General features: G+C 39.4%; 1 protein-coding gene across 8 annotated transcripts in view; it reads left to right on the top strand.

The window, feature by feature from the left end:
• The first annotated feature begins 23 nt into the window (after window positions 1–23).
• CDC123 (cell division cycle 123) overlaps window positions 24–20,764 on the top strand; it is a 52,102-nt gene continuing 31,361 nt past the window's right edge. For 6 of the 8 annotated variants that reach the window (XR_011678737.1, XR_011678739.1, XR_011678738.1 and 3 more), the window contains exons 1-9: window positions 24–163; window positions 1,963–2,034; window positions 3,906–3,960; window positions 4,803–4,835; window positions 7,253–7,348; window positions 9,096–9,202; window positions 15,447–15,495; window positions 17,095–17,170; window positions 20,082–20,204. Coding sequence is in view for 3 of the 8 variants with exons in the window: in XM_071424111.1 (XP_071280212.1) it covers window positions 90–163; window positions 1,963–2,034; window positions 3,906–3,960; window positions 4,803–4,835; window positions 7,253–7,348; window positions 9,096–9,202; window positions 15,447–15,495; window positions 17,095–17,170; window positions 20,082–20,204 (685 nt within the window). In the remaining 5 variants the exon portion in view is untranslated. Of the gene's footprint in view, window positions 164–1,651; window positions 1,794–1,962; window positions 2,035–3,905; window positions 3,961–4,802; window positions 4,836–7,252; window positions 7,349–9,095; window positions 9,203–15,446; window positions 15,496–17,094; window positions 17,171–20,081; window positions 20,205–20,764 lie in introns of those variants that run through there. The other 2 variants (XM_071424113.1, XM_071424114.1) reach the window with 2 other exon arrangements.

Raw genomic sequence — 20,764 nt, 5'->3', positions numbered from 1 at the left:
GGCGCCCGGAGCTGCGCGGGAGGTTCCGGGCGGAGCGGGAGCTTCCGGGAGCGGCTGCGCTGAGGAGGAGGAGGAGGAGGAAGAGGAGGATGAAGAAGGAGCAGGTGGCGCACTGCCAGTTCTCCGTGTGGTACCCGCTCTTCAAGGCAGTCACCATCCGCAGGTGTGGGCGGTGAGGGGCGGCGGGGGCTGGGACAGGCGGTGCGGGCATTAGGGGAGCGTGTGGGAGCGGCTGGGAGGAGTGTGGGGTGAGGGAGGGTATCCTGCTCCTCCCCTCAGCCCGGCCGGGGCTCACCTGGAGTGCTGTGTCCGCTTCCGGAGGGACATGGAGCTCCTGGAACGGGTCCAGTGCAGGGCTCCGAGCGTGTTAAGGGACTGGAAAAGCTGAGGGTGCTGGGCCTGTTAAGCCTCGGGGAGCACAGAATGGTTTGGGTTAGGAGGGACCTTAAAGATCCTCTGGTTCCAATCCCCTGCTATGGGCAAGGACACCCTCCTATAGACCAGGGTGCTCCAAGCCCCTTCCAACCTTCAGGGATGGGGCAGCCACAGCTTCTCTGGGCAGCCTGTGCCAGGGCCTCACCACCCTCACAAGAAAAAATTTCTTCCTAATATCTATCTAAACCGACTTTGAACCCGTTCCCCCATGTGCTGTCACTACAATCTCTTGTAAATAGTCTTGCTCCATCTTTCTGCAAGTTCCCTTAAGGTACTGGAAGGAAAAAGAGATGTCTGAGAGGGGACTTTATTAATGGATATAAATTTCTAAAGAGGGGGTGGATGGACCAGGCTCTGCTTGGTGGTGCCCAGCAATAGAGGGCAAAGGGAAGAAACTGATGCCCAGGAAGCTCCACCTGAACATGAGGAAGAATTTCTGTCCTGTGCAGTGCCCAAGCACTGGAGCAGATTGTGCAGAGAGGCTGTGGAGTCTCCCTCACCGGAGATATTCCAGAAGTGTCTGGGCACATCCCTGTGCCCTGTGCTCTGGCATGGCCCTGCCTGAGCAGGGAGGTCGGAGCAGATGAGCCCTGTGCTCCCTTCCTGCCTGACCCATTCTGGGATTCCCTGGGGTTGGGTCAGATAGAGGGACCTGTGTGGGGCATGAAGGATTGATTGAGCCATCAGCTGCAGCCCAGGGAGCTGGGGTCTTGTCTCTCCATCCCAAGGGAGTGTTTTGGGAAGCCCTGGGGCAGGCCAGGTACCCCTGTGCTCCCTGCTCTCCTGGTGGGACTCCATGCTAAGCATCAGGAGATATCCACACTGTTCTTATTGTCCACATCCTGTATCCACACTGCTGTTCCTACTTCCTACTTAAACTATGACTGAGTAGATCCAACCCAAGTGGCCTCCTTGGTGTTTCTATGTATTTCTGGAAGCCATTGGAAATTCTGCACTTTCTAAGGTGCTGCTCCAGGTCATGAGATGTTTACAAGAATTATCAGTAGCTCAGGGAAGTCAAGATAGCCACCCTGCTGGCTCAAAAAGTGCTGACATCATGTTTTTAGTAATCAAAGCATTTGATCTTTTATCTTTCTTAGTGTTTAACACAGGCTTATTTTTGGTAAGTTTAGTGATAGTCCTGTGTTTTTGGAACCTTAGGGTGGCATAGGCAAATTTTGATTTGGATTTCAGAAGGAAAACCTTTAGTTTGAGCAACATGTTGTCTCCTCACAAGCTGCACACAATTTTACTTGGAATTTCTTAAAGCTTTGAAGGAGTGAGGCATTTTTTCTGTATTTCATCTAAAATTTTTGTCCTATGCTTCCATGGAAGGAGAATGGGCACTGCTTTTTTGGGTGAGGGATAAGATGGGCAAAAGAGAATTTTCTTCCATAATGTTAGGGGATAAAACATAGTGTTGTTGGGGTATGTGCTATGAAAAAAAACAAATTCTTTTATTTCACTAGGATTTTTATTATAACAATTAATAATAAGGTATTAAAGAGATTTTCACATTTCTTCCAGTGTTATTCTTCCCCTGCCAGAGAATGTGAAAGAATATTTGCTGGATGATGGAACACTGGTAGTTTCTGGAAGGTAAAGTGTGTTTTCTCCCCAGCTTCTGAGTATTAATGCCATTTTTTATTCACAGCACCATTTTGTATATACATATTGTACTGAACATAATGAGTTTTTCAATTTGACCAGGGTGACTGCAGTAAACCTCACACTGTGTGAGCATGTGAATGGGCTGGCTTTTGCTAGTACAGCTGGATTTGCTGGTGCCTGAAGCAGATCTTAAAATCCATGAACTACAGTTTCTTCTACACCAAGTGGACAAAGTCCTTTCATTTTTTTTCTCCACCCTTCTCTGGGGAGAGTACCAGTCTCTGGGATGCTCAGCTGCTGGTTTTTGTTTGCTTCTTTGGATCTGGTTGGGTCCAATTCACAGGCTTGACCTGTCCCATGCCAGTCCAGGGGTGAAGTGACATTACCTGAACTTAATTCTCAATAAAATAAGCTATAGACAGACTCAATAATCAGTATCATTTTATATAATCACTTGCAATCCATGCATATGACAAAGCTGAATGTCCTGTATGAGCACTCATGCCAGGGTTTTGGATGCAGAAGAATGAGGTGGAGAGGTAGCAGGAGCAGCTGGTGAGGACACAGGCCTTGCTCTTTGTTCCTGTGTAGATCTCCCTGTGTGGTGCCCTTGTGGAATGGTTGCTGCCTGCATCTTGTTCATGATCAAACTCACAAATCAGTCCTCACTCCATAATTCCCTACTTGGGAGTTTGCCCCTTGCAGAGCAACCAGTGAGGCTGTGTGTGAAAGGGAGCTTGGGTTGATTTATCAGCTATCAATTTATATAAAAATTGAAGCTGTTTAAACGCCTTGTAAACATGAAAGGGTTTAATTTTTAATTTCTAAATTCTTTTTCTTATTAAAGGATATGCAGAAAATTAGAATTGTTTTTTAAACTATTTTGGATCAGAAGTAGCATTGTCACCTGCTTCTGCAGAATTGTGTAATTTATTTAGCAGCAGCTGTATATTTTAATAAGCCTTTAGAAAAGCTGAAATTGAAGGTTTGACTTAACAGCTGTGTTCTAAAATTTTGCTGTCTCCAATGGAGTAATGGACAGCTGTATGATTGACTTAAATTACATTTTTAAGATGTTTAAAAAAAATTACATTTTTAAGATGCAGTTAAAATTCCTTTTAGAAACCATTTTTTTCTCTGAGTTTAATTTCCTTAGCTATAAGTGAATGTGATCTTCTTGCAGTCAAGGCCAAAATTGCTGCTGACCTTCAGTGCACCCCTGTCTGTCCTCTAGATCTCCAACACTGGATTGATGGCTTAGTCCCTCTGGAAGTGCATTGAGGGACTGCAGAGACTCAGCTTGTCTAAGAATTGACTTTTGGCAGGGATGTACATTTGACCTTGCCCTGTTTGCTACATTCTCCACTTCCCATAGGATCATCTTTGGTCAGTCTGCTGAGTGTGGGGACATTTTCTTTTCAGAGCCAGGAATTCACAAGTTGACACTTGAAACTCAAGGTTTATGAATTTTTACTTGGAAAGGGAATATGGAGGTGAAAATTTAAATTTAACTTATTTTTTAAAAAAATAAATTTGTGTTTGTCAGAGTACAGTAAAGTTGGAAAAGAATCATTAACAGGGTGTCAAAAAGCTTCAGTTATGGTGTTTTAGAGCAAAACCTGATTTGCTAATTTGAAAGAAGCAAAGTGTTCAGGGTAGGACCTAGGCCTAATGCCAGCTATTCAGTCTTTAGTTTTCAGTACTGGTATCTCTGATTTTTCTCTGCCAGGGTTTTGAGGTTTAATCTTCTTATGAAAACATTTTGACATCAAGAGCTGGAAATGCTGTGGAAATGTAATGGACATGGTCAAGTCAAACTCCAGTGCTTAATTTTTTTTCCTGTTAATTTTTTGTCTCAGAGAAGATCCACCAAGTCATGCTCAGGAGGGGAGTGATGAAGCAGAGGAAATACAGGTCAGTGTAAAGTGCAAGTTTTCTCTTGAGAAAAATACGAGTGTATAAGTTTTTCTGCATAATTTATAGGTGTGGAGAGTCCTTCACAGAAATAATTATCATGTGGTAGTTGCCATGCAAAACATAAAAATGTGATCACTTATGCTGTGAAGTCAGGGAAAGTTTAAGATATTTCTATGCTCTTCCACAGAAGACTTTTTATTTTTCATTTCTTGATAATTGCATTTGTAATCATGACTGGGGAATGTTGAAATTGAACTTAATGCTGTTTCATGCCCTGAAAAATTAGGAGTACATTTGGAGTAGTTACTTCAAGAAACAGTGAAAGTTTCTGAGGCCATAATAACTCAGAAGGCCATTCTAGAAGGAAAACACTGAAAAATGTTGTAATTACAAAGTGACAGAAGGTACAAAACAGAGATGAAAAAGAAATAAAAGTGAAGCTAATGGATGTGGGTCTAAGGATGGAAGTGCTCAATTCTAAAGTAACTCCTGCTTTAGCCTAGGAGTTACTTTAGAATTGAGCCGGGGACAAGCTGTAGATAGGGAAGACTGAGTTCTGAAATGTCCATCTTTCTGATATAAATCAAATTTGAAACATATAGAGATCTCTTTTTATCAATACTTTAGAGTAGTTTTTTTACTTTACTTCTGCTGAATATACAGTGTTTTTCCTGTCTTACTTAACAGCCAAAATAATTGCAGGATGGTGATGTTATGCTGTCTGGGGCAATGATTTAATCTACATGTTGTAAGAGGCTGCATGAATTCTGAAATTGTCATAAATGATAAAGGATGGCTCAGGAAGATGGTAACCTTTGGTTTGTTCTTATTTTGAACAGTGGTCAGATGATGAGAACACTACAACACTTAAGGTAAGGTCCTGTAAAAGCCCAGTGTGGGTTTGTCAGCAGTTTTCCATTCTGCAGCCTTGTGATACAAACTTGTTGCTTGTTAGAGATATCTCTTGCTGTATTTAACATTTTTCAATCATTTCAGATGGATGGCAGTATAGATATCTGTAACTTCCAAAAGGTTTTGCTGGCTTAATTATATTTCACTAAAATAAAACACTTTTCTTAATCCCTGACAATCATGCACTTGTTAGACCCTAGGAAATGAACTGCAGTACACCTCTAAATATAGCTCTTTCATTTTCACCACTTTGAGTATCTCCAAATTATTTAATCAAACTGGATGCAGAAGAAACCATGCCCCTGCAGCTTAATCGTCACAACTTTTCTCTTGATGTGCCATTATTTCTTCTGAGTACATCTCTCTATATCATGTTTTTTTTTTCCTTTCCTGTCTTTATGGTCTCCTTGCACATGGAATCAAGATCATAATGGATGCAAACCAGGCTTTCTTGATGTTTTTCTTACATCTGTTTTTGAAATTTGCTGTTGCCCTGTCACTGTCAGCGTTAAAAGTACTCAAGGCACTTGTCTGCCATTGATGCTGTGACTTGAGGTCCCTAAATCAGGGTGTGGAATTGCTCATGTTGGATTAGGTGCCATATAATCACAGCCCTGCTTTGAGTGGTGCTTCTGCTAGCACAGAATTTATAGCCTAGAGTTTAAAACTAATCCATTTCAAATTTGTGCACACTGATTAATCTTCAGTTCAAATATTTAACCTCTGATAGCCTAGATTCCCTTAACTGTCAGTTATTTAAAACAAAGGGTTTAGGATCCATCATGGTTTGCAAAGCTCATGGTGATGATGCTAAATAAGTAAAACCAGAGTTTTGAGTCAGGTTCTGTTATAATGTAGAACACAATAAGGAAATACATAATTAAGAGGTATTTACCTGTCAGAAGAGCACAGGGCAAATGACTCTAGGTAAGTCCACAGCTTCCTCATGAGGGAAGTGGAGGGGCAGAAAATTCTGTTTTTAGAATAACTTGCATTCATATTAATGGTTACAAAGCCAGGCATTCTGAATTCAGGAAACTATGGAGTCCAGCTTGTTTATGCAGTTGTAGAACTTTCCTCTTGTGTGTATATTTATCCTCTTGTATTAATCAAATAATCATTGGTAACATTTTCCCAAGGAGGCTTAGTGTGTGCTGGTATTACATATATAGCAGGACTCCTGATTCCTGTCAAAACAAGAGAAGCTTGGATCAGAATGCAGTGGATGAAGAGTTTTAGTTCTTGCAGGAGCAGTTTCTAGAATCAACGGAAAGCCTAAAAATAAAATTAGAGAAGTGTTTTTTTTTCAGTTTTCTGAGTGTAGTTTCCCATGGAGACTAGGTAATGTATGAAGGAAAGGATCAGAATGCTTAAGTTCAGTCTAGGTCACTGCACTAAAATGTGAGAAGGTTTTTTTAAATGTTTGCATTTGGGGAATCTGCAGTGGGGAGATGCCAGCATGTATGAGTTTTTTTAGTCACTTGTATGGCTGTGAGGGTTTTGTTGTTTTAGAGGCATCAATTAGCTTTAGCCTAGGAGTTACTTTAGAATTGAGTTTCAAAATAGGCAGAAACAGTGCTCCTATATACTTCTTGCTATAAATGCTATTATATGAAAAATCTTTGACATATGCTTCAAATCCTTTCATATTATTTTAAAGGTCAGCAACCTGTTCTTTTTTTTTCTGTAGCACCACATTCAGGGTAGAGTTTGGAGCAAGATGAAGAGTTGGGGTTTTTTTTACCTCAATTTTAGATTTTCAATGTTCTTTACAAGGCAAGGTTTTCTAGTCCAACCTTTGCAGTGTGTCCTCTATTTTGAATCAGTATATTGTAAGCAGCTACTTTAAGACCTAATTGAAGAGCAGATTAGTTAAAGTATTACTAACATTTTATTAAACTAGAGCCTAAATGAGCAACTTTATCAACTTGCCTATGAATTGATAAAGATATGTTTAATTCTAAAATCACTCTTTAGAAGTTTAAGTATTACTGGATCTTATTTGTATACAGTAATCTATCACAGGATATAAACTGGCAGGTAAGGATTTAAGGTTTGGTTATTTGACTTGTATTTTTGCCAGCTGTTGCAGATTTCATGGTGACTGTTATGATGTTTTGGGTTTGAAGTTTGTGATACTTGCTAGTAATGAGAGTGAGAACTGGGAGCATTTTTAGTTTTCTCTGATTGAAAAAATGACAGATTTGATAAAGTGATTTATTTAAGTGATTTTATTGTGCACTATGTTTCTGAGGTTCATACTGATTTTGGACTTATTTCTAGTGCAATATGTATTTCTAGCAGTATTTAGAAGATGGCTACACTTCACTATTAAATGTATTGAAATTTATATTTTGCTTCTTTGTTCTTTGTTCAGGCACCAGAATTTCCTGAGTTCACAGCTAAAGTTCAGGAAGCAATAAGTTCCTTGGGTGGCAGTGTTTTTCCTAAACTCAACTGGAGTGCTCCAAGGGTAAGAATGCTGGCTCCCAAAACTTGTAACAGATGTTGTCATACAAAATGTTTTGTGTTTGTTTTCTGTCAATGCTTTGGAAAGAAGAAGAGAGTAGTGGTTCTGATGGAAGGAAGAAGTGATAGACAAGGTATCAGGGAAGTGATGGATTCTTTACTCTAAGTGGAATCCACCACTCCCTGATATCTTGTCTATCACTAGGTGGTGATGGTGCCTTTTTAGGGAGGCTGATCTATGGCAGCACTGACTTTCCTATCTAAAACTAGTTCAGGATACTACTTGAAACCCTTGCCTGGTATAAAGATGAAAAGCACCACAGTTTCACAAAAAAAAAGGCAACTAACTTTCCTCTAGTTAATTTTAGGTAGTCATATCTTTTCTATCACTATATAGACAAAAAAAAGAAATAAACTTTCCTCTGGTTAATTTTAGGTACTCATATCTTGTCTATCATTAGATGGTGATTTTCAGGGAGGCTGATGCATGGCAGCACTGACTTTCCTATCTAAAACCTATATCCTGGTCACAGATGTTGTGTGATGGGCAGGCTCTTATTCAGGATACTAGTTGAAACCTTTACCTGGTATAAAGATGAAAACACCCCAGTTTCAAAAAAAAGGCAATAAACTTTCCTCTGGTTAATTTTAGGTACTCATATCTTGTCTATCACTAGGTGGTGATGGTGCATTTTTAGGGAGGCTGATGCATGGCAGCACTGACTTTCCTATCTAAAACTAGTTCAGGATACTACTTGAAACCTTTGCCTGGTATAAAGATGAAAAGCACCACAGTTCCACAAAAAAAAAAAAAGGCAACTAGCTTTCCTCTAGTTAATTTTAGGTACTCATATCTTTTCTATCACTATATAGACAAAAAAAAGAAATAAACTTTCCTCTAGTTAATTTTAGGTACTCATATCTTGTCTATCATTAGATGGTGATTTTCAGGGAGGCTGATGCATGGCAGCAGTGACTTTCCTATCTAAAACTAGTTCAGGATACTAGTTGAAACCTTTACCTGGTATAAAGATGAAAAGCACCACAGTTTCAAAAAAGGGCAATAAACTTTCCTCTAGTTAATTTTAGGTACTCATCTCGTCTATCACTAGATATGATAAAAAAAAATGGCAATAAACTTTCCTCTAGTTAATTTTAGGTACTCATATCTTTTCTATCACTATATATGACAAAAAAAGGCAATAAACTTTCCTCTAGTTAATTTTAGGTACTCGTATCTTGTCTATCACTAGGTGGTGATGGTGCATTTTTAGGGAGGCTGATGCATGGCAGCACTGACTTTCCTATCTAAAACCTATATCCTGGTCACAGATGTTGTGTGATGGGCAGGCTCTTGTTCAGGATACCAGTTGAAAACTTAACTTGGTGTAAAGATGAAAAGCACACACAGTTTATTTCTTAACTATACGGTAAGAATGAGTGCACCCAAATATTGTTGTTTTGTGTTCTCAAGAGACACTGTGTTCAATCAAGGATTCCAAGAAAGTTCCTGGAAGCAATAAGGCAAAAACCTAATTTTGCAAATGAATTTGCACTGCTTTCATCAGAGTATTCATAAGAAAAGCAAGCACTATTTTCTCTCTTTTAACCACTAATGAGGTTTACCTCAAAATAAAAAGAAATAATTTTCTGCATGTATTTCAAACGTTGCATAATATTTAGATAGACTTGGAGTTTGCATTCTCTCCTGCTCATAAAGATGTGTTTCAGGTCTCTCTGTGTTTCTTTAGGATGCCTACTGGATAGCAATGAACAGCTCTCTGAAATGTAAAGCTCTCAGTGACATCTTCCTCCTCTTCAAGAGTTCAGACTTCATCACCCGTGACCTCACTCAGCCGTAAGTCCATTTCCAGCAGACTATCTCAGTTATCCACAGCCAGGAAAAGCCAAAAGCAACCAGAAACACCTTAAAGTAGCACATGCAACCAGTGTGCCTTGACAGTATGGACTAAGAACATATATTTTTTTTTACTACCTTTCCAGAGCAAGTCATGTTGTATTCTTGAGATTTTTTGCCTTCCCACCCCTCTTGGTGTTTACTTGTTGCTGCTCTCTTTGTTGGTGCCACTTCTTATGGTAATACAGTGTGACTTTACCATGTCCTCTTATTTTAAAGCTGTTGAGGTTTGTGGAGCTACCTGGAAGATGCTTGAGACTTCTGCTAACATATTTCACATATTTCTAGAGCTTGTTCTGAACCCAAGTTCTTGTAGCTCTTGAAACAAATCCATTCCAGGTGACTAAGGACAGCAATTACAGATAAAATGAAAAGTATTATGTGCTTGGGGTTGATTTTTATCTGCTCACATGAAGGGAGTATTTAATTGTATAGGAACAGTTTCCTCCTGTAGTACCTGAATCTCCTTGATTTATGTCACTCATTTCTAAAATACAGCATTTTTCTGAAAGAAAATGAGATTACTGGGGTTGATATTTCTGTTACTATGGTTACTTTTTTGTTTTTCCTAGACAAGCAGAATTTCAAAGAAAAGGGGCAATCTGTGGCTTGGTATCTGAGAGATTCTTTTCCAGTAATTATTCAATGCTTATTTATAGTGCAGGATCTTTCTGGAGACTCAGTCAAATGCAGAGCCATTGTTCCAGGAGCCTTACAGGGGGTTAACAGGTGTAAGTTTCATGTCAAGTGGCTTATGTCTTGATAAAAATTTTCTTTTTAAAATGTGAAACTAGTTACATTAATGCTGTGCAACTGCCTTCTTTTTTTATTCCTGCTGCAACTCTACTGAGACTCTCTTCTCCCAGTTTTTGGTACATGAGAAAAAAAAAGGGGTTCTTGGCAGCAGGGCTGTAGGTCCAATTCTGATGTTGGGTTTTATATCATGCCTAACCTGCAATGAGAGGAGGTGCTGGGGAAGAGACTGAGGAGGAGGGGAGAAGATATTGGAGAGATAAAACAGTTTGAAAAGTATGCTGGGCTTGGGAAACAATTGTGAAGAATGGGAATTCATGATTCTGGGGTCACAGAGAATGAAAGGAATGAGGGAGATGAGAAATCTGTAGTTTACATGTCAGAGGTGAGTGAATTCTCAGAGGCCTTTGGTGCTTGCCCATGGGGCTGCTTTTCATGGCTTCCCCTAATAGGTGGGGTGTCTGAGGATGGCTTGTTCATAGAGTTGAGCAATAAAATTTTTGTTGCAGTGGCTTTCAGGACTGATTATTGTAGGTCTGAAAAGGGCTGCACACTTGGCATCATCTCTTTGTGAATGTTAAATAGTATGGAGTTTGTATTTACTGTCTTCATGCATAAAGAGGTCCAGCAAAAACTACCCAGAGCTGTTTGCAGAATTCCTGTTGGTTAACTGTTTTCTAGTGACTCTTGGAGACAAGCAAGTGTTCAGCAAGTGCCACTTGGTTTAGATGTGGCAGCTCCTTGTATGAAATGTAGAATGAATTGGTTCAACCACCTTCACTGGTGCTGCAATCAGTGTATTTTCTGTCCAGATTAATCTTGTTTCAGTTCCAGTCAGTGCCTCAGCTCTTCACCCCTGCAGTCAGCACTGGCTTGGTGGAGGGGCAGGGAGGACATTCTGGGGCTGTGCTGTGGGGTTTCACAGCATGGCTGTTGCCTTGGAGCAGCAGTGATTTCACCTGAAGTTCACACAAGAACAGTGGTGGCTGAGCAGCCCATAGCAGGCACATTCCCTCCTCCTGATCCTGCTCTGGGAGAATCACCTCTTGCAGAAAGGCAACACCTCAAACTCCACTGCTCCAGTCCATTTAGGCTCCTTTTCCAATGTGATAAGACACCAGATAGCACAGCTAAGGTGGTAAAAAAGTAAAGCTTCTGACATGATTGTGGGAAATCACCTTGGTCTCTGTGTATATGTCATTTATGACTATATCATACTTGATTAAAGCATATATTATTGTCCAGTCTCTGCTTGGTATTTCTAAATGACAAAGTTACTTGTACAGAATGTCCCCAAACAGTGCAATGATTATGGCTAAATCAGAACAGTGGTCCTCCTTAATTATACTATTGATTAGCTGCCAGTTCACTAGTCCTTAGCAAGCAGAAATTAAAAATGTAGCTGGCATAAGAACCTGAAGCTGAACAAATGAAAATTACATACATAATGCATCCAAATCCCTTGGAAGGACTACTTGGAGAGAGGAGAAATGCACTATATTTCTACTTTGTCAGTAATGCTCAGTATGGTCTAAAGGTTTCTTGCCCTACATAAGTAACAGCTGAAATGCTGAATACCCTTTTTTTGGTGGTGTTGTTTTGTTTCCTGTGCAATTGTATAAACTTAAATATCCACTTCATGGGCCATAATATGGTAAACGTGCTGCAATGGCAATTTGTAGATCTGGGTTTTAACCTAGAAATATGAGCCAGTGATGTGGGACTTAAGGCAAACCACTTTCTTTGCCTTTTTCTTCCTTTCCCAATTCCTGTCTACCTCTAAACATTGTTCAGCTAAGGGAATGCCCTTGTTGTAACTCTCAGCTGTCTCAAGTTCTGAGAAAACTTCAAACTATTAAAAAATATGGACTCATTGCAAATATACTGAGCATGATTAAATTGCTCTGACTGTTTTAAAAGTTTGTATTCTTTCATGATGCTGACACCTTGGTTGAAGAGTTCAGACTAATAAATTGCCTTTTCCATCATGTTAATTTTAAATAAATTAACAAAGACTTCAGAGCAATGTACTCATTAATGCAGTTGATGTTGTTTCTGCTTCAAAGTCAGCATTGTGTTTTACTTAGCTGAGTTCACAAAAAAATCTTGTGGGTGGTGTGATCTTAATTTTTCAGGAATTAATGTAGGCTTTCAGAAATTTAGTGTTGAGTATATGTGATTAAAAAAAATCCCTTTCTAACTGGGATTTCTATTAAGTGGTAAAAACTCTTCTGAGCAGAAAGCTCTGTGTAGCCCTGGTGGATGTATTGGTGTAAAATAGAGTTTTTTTCCTTATTGTTAGAATGGGTGGACTATATTTTGTTAAAACATGATTGATTGCTCACCTTGAGACTGATAGAAATGTTAGCAGTACTTCTAATGATGTGATAGTGCCTCTTCATTCTGACAACATTTCTGATGCCAGGCTTAATGCTTTTAATATTGAATTCCAAATTGTAGGAAAATTTCAAAGTTTTTTGAGATGTGGAGGAATAAGAGCCTGTGTTCTCCTAACCAAACATAGGAGGCAGTGTTGGACCATGAAGAGAATGTGCCTTAGCACTCCAGTATCTTTTTGCAGGAGCTGATCGTTTAGGCTTTAATATAAACTGTTTCAAGGTAGGCAGTTGCACACGAAAGGATGTGGAAAATTAGGCCTTTGATGGTGATTTTTTTTTATTCTGATTTTTTACTCTTGCCCATTTTCCCTAGCAATTTACAGTGTGGAACAAGATTCACTTTTCAGTGGTGTATGAATTTCCAATTTCTTTTAGGCCTCAGAGTTCCAGCAAGGTTTAATATTAAAGGAATAAAGATACAGTTCGAAGGCTCTTAAAAACTTCTCCTTATTCTTTTTTAAATAAGATTTTAACATAAACCATGAGATAATATCAGGGAAGTATCAGGTACAGAATAAATTTTACAATTCTCATCATATTCATAATAGTTCCTAATTCTCTCAGTGATTTGCAGATGAGTTCATGACTTTCTTAGCAGGGTGGGTACTGGAGAAACTTGCCAACCTTTTGCTTTTCTTAGTGTTGAAAACTGACCTGCATAATCACTTTTTGTAGTATGTCCTGTGGTCAAGTGTTTGCATTTGGAGTTTGACATAGAGCTGCCACATATAAAGAGATCTTGATCCTTCTGGTCTTTACTTCTAAGTGTAGCTCTGTAAAAAAGCTGTTCACCAGAACACAATAGAAGAGTTTGATCCTCTCACCTATAGTATTCAAAATGACAATTTTCAGAGGCTTCAGAAAATACAGCCCAGGCATGTCTCAATTTGGGGTGCCTGACATCTTTCTGATTGTTCTTTCAAGCATGTCCAAACCTGAATAGGATGTGGGTTGAAGACACCCCACTTAGCATTGTGCTTCTAGAGATCAAAAGCTCATCTGTAGTACACAAGTTCAGATGGGTTTCAGCAATAAATGTTACAATGAGCTGGTAAAAAATATAAAATTGCAACCTCAAATCACCCAAAATTACTCCCTGAACAAAGGTGGCCTTTTGTCAATGAAAACTCATGATAATATTAAGAAGGAAAATTAGATTACAAAAACATGAGTTTATTTTGTCTTGTGCTGTGTTCACCCATTTTTTTCATCATTTGCACTTACTCCTGTGTCATTAAGGCTCAAAAAAAATTTCCCTTTCCATGTCTTGCAGTATTTTTGCCTGTGTGCTTGATTTGGCAGTGATACCTGCACAGTCTGTGGGGCTTGGGATGGCATCCAAGGATTTGATTTTCTGACTTACAATGGGAGAGGAACCATCCTTCCCCATATAACTCTTACCCAAAATATTTGAGGGTTGAGTTAGGGAATCATTTTGATTATAAGGCTGGGGTTTTATGGCTGCTGGAAAAGACTGTAATTGGAGTGAAGTAGATTGCAGGTACCCAGTCTCAGATATGAAGTCTGTGAGAGGTAATGCCAGTCCTCATGTGCAGGCACTGTAAAACTCCATGTGCTGGACTTCAGCTGCCTTTGTGGATAAGTTTATTACTATGGGCTTTGTGTGTGTGGGGGGGATATTTCCTTCAGCATGATAGGCATATACTCCAGTAAGGGAGGAATTCTGACTCTAGCAAAACTGTGAGCTCTCATGGGTTTGTTTCTGTTGCTTTGACAGATCTTAAATTGTGGGGAATCTAAACTGTAGCTGAAGGATGTTATCTGTTTACACAGGCTTACAGATATATATATGATGTGTTTGATCACTGTGCTTTTGGAAAGTCTGCCTGTATTGCCCTACTTTTCTGTGTGTTGTGGATATTAAAGTCTAAACTAAAATGTGTGAAATTTATTTCTGCTGGCAGCATACAGAATGAACTCTTACAATAGCTCTTCACTTCAAACCAAAGGCTGGGAAGCCATGTCTTACAAATGCAGTGTTTATGTGAGGTTTTTGGGTTGTTGAATGACGTTCACTGCCAAAAGGAGATCCTATAAATATTGTATTTAGGACTATTGCTCAGCAGTGACCCTTAACACAGTTCTGTGCTTCCAAGTAGTTTGTTGCCAATAAGGTCAGGGAGTAGAAATGGAAGAAAATCACATGTTCTTCTGTGAATACCTTTTGAAAGTTACAGAATCTATTGCAAGGTTTAGTGTAAAATGACAAAAAGGTACATGGAAGTTGACTTGGCTTATAACTGCCTTCATTCTTGCTAGCTCCTGAAAGGAGACCAACACACTCAGCCCCTCACAAGGGACAAAACCTTGACATCTGCTTGGAGTTGTGGAAATAGTTTTGTTTATCCCACTCTCAAGGGATTTGTAAGAGTATTTCTTAAGGCTCTTAATTTAGAAAATACCATGCTATGGAATCAGGAGTGCTGAGCTGCAGTGCTGTTTTGCATCCTTTATTCATGGAAATGAACTGCTGTGAGGCATGATGATGTGTCTCTGTTGTGTGGTTTGGGAAGTTAAACATTAAAAGTACTTGGCAAAACATGCTGCAGTGAAACTGGATTAGATTGCTCAAGTTTATTGGGTTTTTTGAGAATTCAGTTATGCCAACATAACAATACAAGGGGAAAAGAGCAGCACTGTTGATTCAAACAGAAATAAATCAACAGTGAATAAACACTGACATTTTGGACACACCCCTGTCTGGATTTAAGTGCTTCCAAATCACACTAGAATAAAAGAGGTGATTATTCTGCTTTTTTCCCATGATTATTGTCAAAAGGAGAGTTGTTATGTATTGCAATTTATTGCTTTGTACATATTGGAAATAATTTAACAGTAGTTCTTATGTTTCACATGAGAACTGTTTCAGTTTGGGGTTATTTTCAGTTTGGGGTTATTTGGGGTTATTTTTATTGGGGTTTCAATTATGTTTCAGTTGGGGTTATTTTTCTCACTATGGCTAAAATCTTACATGTGAAGCAGATTTTGAAGCCTGTGCCTTACTTTTCCAGATTTATTCACTGTACTGATGATTCCCCTGATCCTTCCTTGAACTATGAGGTAGGACTCCTTGCATGATTTCTAAGTAATTGAAAAGAATTGCTCACAGGCTGGGTGACATTTGTGGCTGGGTTTCTGTCCATTAAATGTATTATGTTTGTTTTATTCATGTTGCTTCAATATGAAGGGAAGTCTGGTTCAGCACTGCAGGTCATAAGAAGTTCATTTAATTGCAGATCAGGTGGGCTGAAGTGCAGACTGGAGAGGCTTCCTTGCAATGTCCTCTCGTGTCTGTCAGGTTGTGACAGGAAGGACAAGTTCAGTAGCTCAAAGTAATACATTCTTGATGGTGAGCTGCTTGTGAACATCACACTGAGGTTACCAAGGGTGAGGCTTGCTGCAGTGGCTGGGGACATCCTGAACTGCTCTGTCACATCTTGTTTCCCATGTTTGTTACCAGATCAAAATGTTCAGCTAGAGATGCTTTGAACTGTTAATGTGGAGCTACTGCTCTTGTGGTAACATCTAGTCATCTCTCTAATAATAGTTTTTATGTAAAGATAACATTTGTCATCATGCAGTGGGCTTAAAGGGCTTTGCAAAAGTGAATGAACCTTGTTTTATTTTAAAGTGTGTTTTAAAGATACAGGACATCTAAAAGTTGGAACAAAGAGTTTAATGTTACCACCATAGTTAGGAATGTCATCTCTGGTCACTGAAGCTTTCTGCTGCAGTTTAAAGGGTTTGGGAGTTTCCAGCATCCACTAGCAGTAACTGGGGCCTTCAAAAACACCAATCCTTCAGAATATTTCAGCTTAGGAAGTACAGAAACTTGAGAAAGTGCCAGAAAGATGCTTTAATTCCCAGGCAGTCTGTCCTATTGACTATAATAGTTTGCTTTCTATTTCTGTCCTGTGTCCTTATTTTAACTGGTTTGCGCCTTCAAAGGCGTCACAGAGTTCTGCTTGGGTGTGTACCAGAATAGAGGTTGATTTGGATAAATTTAATTCTGCTCATCAGCTCCTTTGACTAGGGAGCAACTTTCTGCCAATTCCATGACAGATTTGTTATGTTGTACAGCAGGGTTTTCATTTTCCATGTTTTATCATTAATGTAACTTGGAAGTTGTTGCATAAATGAGTTCACAGTTATACATACTGTACAAAGTGGAAGAGCATAAGATAATGAAGGTGGGTAGGGACCTCAGGAGGTCCCTAGTAGACTAAGACCTAGGAGGTGTCTCGTCCATCCTCATGCTCAAAGCTGGGTAAGGAATGAGATCATATTGTCCCATTTGGCATTTTATAAAATCTGTCTTGAAAACCTGGTAGAGGCTGCCCAGCCTCTGTGAGGGATCCCTTCCAGTGCTTGACAGTCCTCATCTGAACCTTTCTGCTTTAAGCTAGTTTAGACTATGTGGTCTTTAGAGATGCCATCCAACTGAAAGCATTCTGTGATTCTCTGAAATTATTAATAAATTAATTGTTTTGAAATATTTTCAAAGATGACTACGTGAACTTCATATTTAAGATTGTTTTGTTCTCTAGTCTCACTGGTCATCATTACAGCAAAACTGTAGCTCTAGAAGGCAGACCTGTTGCCAAAAGGATGCTGTTACTTCTCTGAACCAAGGCTTTGTCATTTGTTTTTCCTGCACAGCTTGTTCTTCGCAAATGGTGTGAACTAATCCCTGGTGCAGAATTCAGATGCTTTGTCAAGGAAAACAAGCTTTTAGGTAAGGAATTTCTTAAAAACAAAGTTATTGGATGAAGTTTTGAGGAGTTTCTCTGATTCCCCGAATTAGAGCTAAGGCTGAAGAAAGCTCTTTCTTTCCACACCTCATTTCTGAAATTAATGGTTTATTCTTTCTGTAATTTAAAATGTGGTTTACCACATCTCACTTTCCACTATATTTGAAAGCTTGACAGCTCAGCATGCTTGCCATTACAGTGGAAATATTCTTAATTTAATTGTTAATTCAGAAACTTCACCCAAAGGCAGAGTCTTTTATATTCAGGAGCAAATTGCATCGACTCCAGCTTGCAGAATGAATACAGAGGCCGTTGTGTGTTGGGCTGTAAATACATAACTTTCTGTTATATGCAGAAAGTTGGGGAGGTCAGAACACCTCCACAGGTGTAGGAGGTGTCTTGAGTTCATGCTAAATTCAGTGTACTTACTTAGAGCCTGTTGTTCTGTTACTCAAGTGCAGAATCCTGAATGTAAAACGTTTCAAGTGGCACTGAAGAGCCAAGGGATCCATCCACAGCACACACTGAGCTGGTGGGTGCATTGGGAGACCTCTGGCAGCTGGAGAACAGGCAGATTGTGCTACAGCATGTGTTGTAGGCAGCTGAGTAGGGTAATTTTAGGGTAATTTAGGGTAAATTTAGCTCAGTTTTACTCCTCTGGTTGTGTTGACTCTTCTCTGCTGACTATAGCAGGAAATGAGATACCCAGTGCACATACAGGTGCTTGAATTGAGGGGTTTAATTTCAGGCTAATTACTACTCTGAAGTTTGATTTTGGTGTGGTCTACCATGAAATCTTTAGAGATGAACAGAAACTCAAATAGCACAGGATTAGTGCACATTTGTTCTGAACAAGGTTGAATCATTCTGCCTAAACTCTTCTAAAGAGGAAGTGTTATGGCAGTGATGGAGCAAATGCAGGCTCTACAGGAAGAAAGGTGATTTTTTTTTTTTTTTTTTTGCTTTAGGATAAAACTGGGCTTGCTCACTTTGCCTCTCTCATGCCTACATATTCACAAGCACCAAGCTCCATATCCACAAGTGGTTCCTTGTGATGATATGGAAGGCCAGGGATATTGGCTTTGTAGTTCTCACTGTTCCTCCTGTCTTAGCATGGTGAGTGTGCACTTGTTTTGGCTGTGCCTTTTTGTACCTGTTGGGAGCTGTCTGCAATTTGTTGCTCCATGCAGTCCCACCTCTGTGAAGGTTTAGGAGCACGCTCCCTGTTCTTCATTTCCTGATTTGGGTTTCCTATGGACCTGCACACAGATATTTGAGCTGTGCTAATCCAGGTGCTGTCAACACACACTATTCTCCTAAGCCCTTTTATTTGGCTGTTCTGTCTGGTGTTCCTATGCTCACCTTCCCATTTTCTCTCCATTTATGCCAGTTGCAAGTGCATTACAGCTCCCTGTAACAGAGTTTATCTTCCTAATAGCAGAGATTTCCCATTAAGTCTGCATTGTTTAATGGCTCCTGACAGAGATTTTGAAGGGAGGAGAGCTGAATCCTGTCCTGCCTTGTGATGCTGGAACACCATAACTGCCAGAGATACAAAGCATTTGTACACTGGCTAACTAAGCACTCTGTACATTTCATGGCCAGGTTTTGAAACCCAGTACATCTGCCAGTATGGGATTTTTTTTTAGCTAGCACTCCAGCTGCATTTCTGAAGATAGTTCCAAGATTTTTCACAATATGTTCCCATACTCTTAAAATTAATAAGCCTGTCAGTCAAACTAAGGAATGATACTTGCAGTATAGTGAATGATTTTCCAGTTACACATCTGCATCCACTTAAATGCCATAATCTTTTGGGTTTTGTTTTTTAGACTCAAGTTAAGCTTTGTAGTGGTATTAAAAATTCAAAGTTCCACTGACATCACAAACTTTTTATATGAACTTCTTAAAAAAGAGCACATCTTTGGCAGTAGTCAGCATTGTCTTACAGTAAAACTCTGTGTTTTGTATATGGTTAAAACAGCAAACTTGAGGTCACTGATACATCTTTCTTGGGGAATTCTGTCTCTTTCTGTATGTAAATAGCCTGAATTGCTCATTCTGCAGTGATGGGGCAGGTCTTGGATTTGACATTTGTCAAGCAGGGTATTGCAATGTTTTATGTTGACACATATCCTGTATGAGAACTCTTGTCATTCAAGATGCATGCAAGTGTATAATCCTGTTGATGTCATTTTAAACCAGTGTCTTGTAGACAAATGTATGAAATTAAGAACTTGTGGGAGGGATGGTTTGTCTGCATAGGTAAGAAAACCCTTGAGGGAGCAAATGGGAGCACTAAGGTCTGGCCTTCATGCCATCCCACTGATTTGGGGATTTAGGGATTCACCTCTAGTGCCTTATCAAACAGGCACATGTTATTCCACACTTTAAAAATCAGTTAAATGAGAATCTGTGGTATCCAAGCATTTGGATATTAGCTTTGCTAATGTGCAAGCTTAGCCTTCACTCCTGGCATTTCATTGTTCCATATTGTGGTCCCTATTGTGATGTGCAGAACAAAGTTTTGGACCAGAGTAACCAAAGGGAATAAAACTGAAAGAAAAAGTTGGGAGGTGGAAACTTAAGGACTGCTGGTCCTTAAACACAGGCAAAATTTCCTCCTGAAATTCACTTTAAAATATTCCAAACGTGTACATATAAAAAGAGGTTCACAAAATTCCAGAGCTGTTCAAAGAAGAGATTCCTAATGCAAGTACTTTAAGTATAGCAGAATAAAGCTAAATAGTAAGTTTAGCTTTATTATAACAGTAATAAAGGTAGAAACTGGGGAAAACCCCATCTTCTGTGCCTGATAACTGCTTGTTTTTTTTTTTTCTGGTTGGGTTTTTTGCATGCCTAGAGCTCTTTATAATCACCTGAAATTATTGCCAGGTATCTCACAGAGGGACTACACCCAGTACTACGATCATATCTCTAAGCAGCACGAGGAGATCTGTAGGTCCATCCAGGAGTTTTTCAAGAAACACATACAATACAAATTCTTGGATGAAGACTGTAAGTATCTTGAGGGTATCTGTGGGTATGCATCTCTCTCTTCATTGCTCTTGCTTTCACAGGGCTTGGTTCTCTTTAGCTTGGGAGGGTCTGAAAGCTCTTGTGGCTACGGCATGTTGAGCAGCAAAAGTTTGGAATTACATTGGCAACAAAAAAAAAATCTGGAATAGGCTGGAGCTCTCCAAGAAAACACAAGAAATGAGTGAAAGATCCCTTCAAAAGGCATAATAACTTTTAAAAAAAGCTTTTCCCCCTTATACTTGAAAATAATTTTTATGCCAGAAAAGCAAGGTAGGAGATCCTTGACAAAAGGCATTCAGTAGTGAGAAGAATACTTATTTATAAAGAGGTTGTCAGATGTTTGCTGCTAAATTATTGATGTATTCCTTGAATAAAGGATTTTTAAGCTTCTTTCCAAGAAGTTTTAATTATTTCTTCTAGAATATCAATGCACACCAGGTTAGGTGCCAAAACCTTTGAATAAAGGCCACAGTATTTGATACACCTAATCAGTCCAAGTAAATTGTGTTGTTCTCTAAATGTGAAGTCCTTTGCAAATT

Source organism: Agelaius tricolor, unplaced genomic scaffold (assembly GCF_023055355.1).
Source record: "Agelaius tricolor isolate 1412-34295 unplaced genomic scaffold, bAgeTri1.0.p SCAF_3, whole genome shotgun sequence".
In the NCBI taxonomy this organism is placed as follows: Eukaryota; Metazoa; Chordata; class Aves; order Passeriformes; family Icteridae; genus Agelaius; species Agelaius tricolor.
The sequence above is the reverse complement of the archived record's forward strand: the minus strand, read 5'-3'. Positions and strand labels throughout refer to the sequence as shown.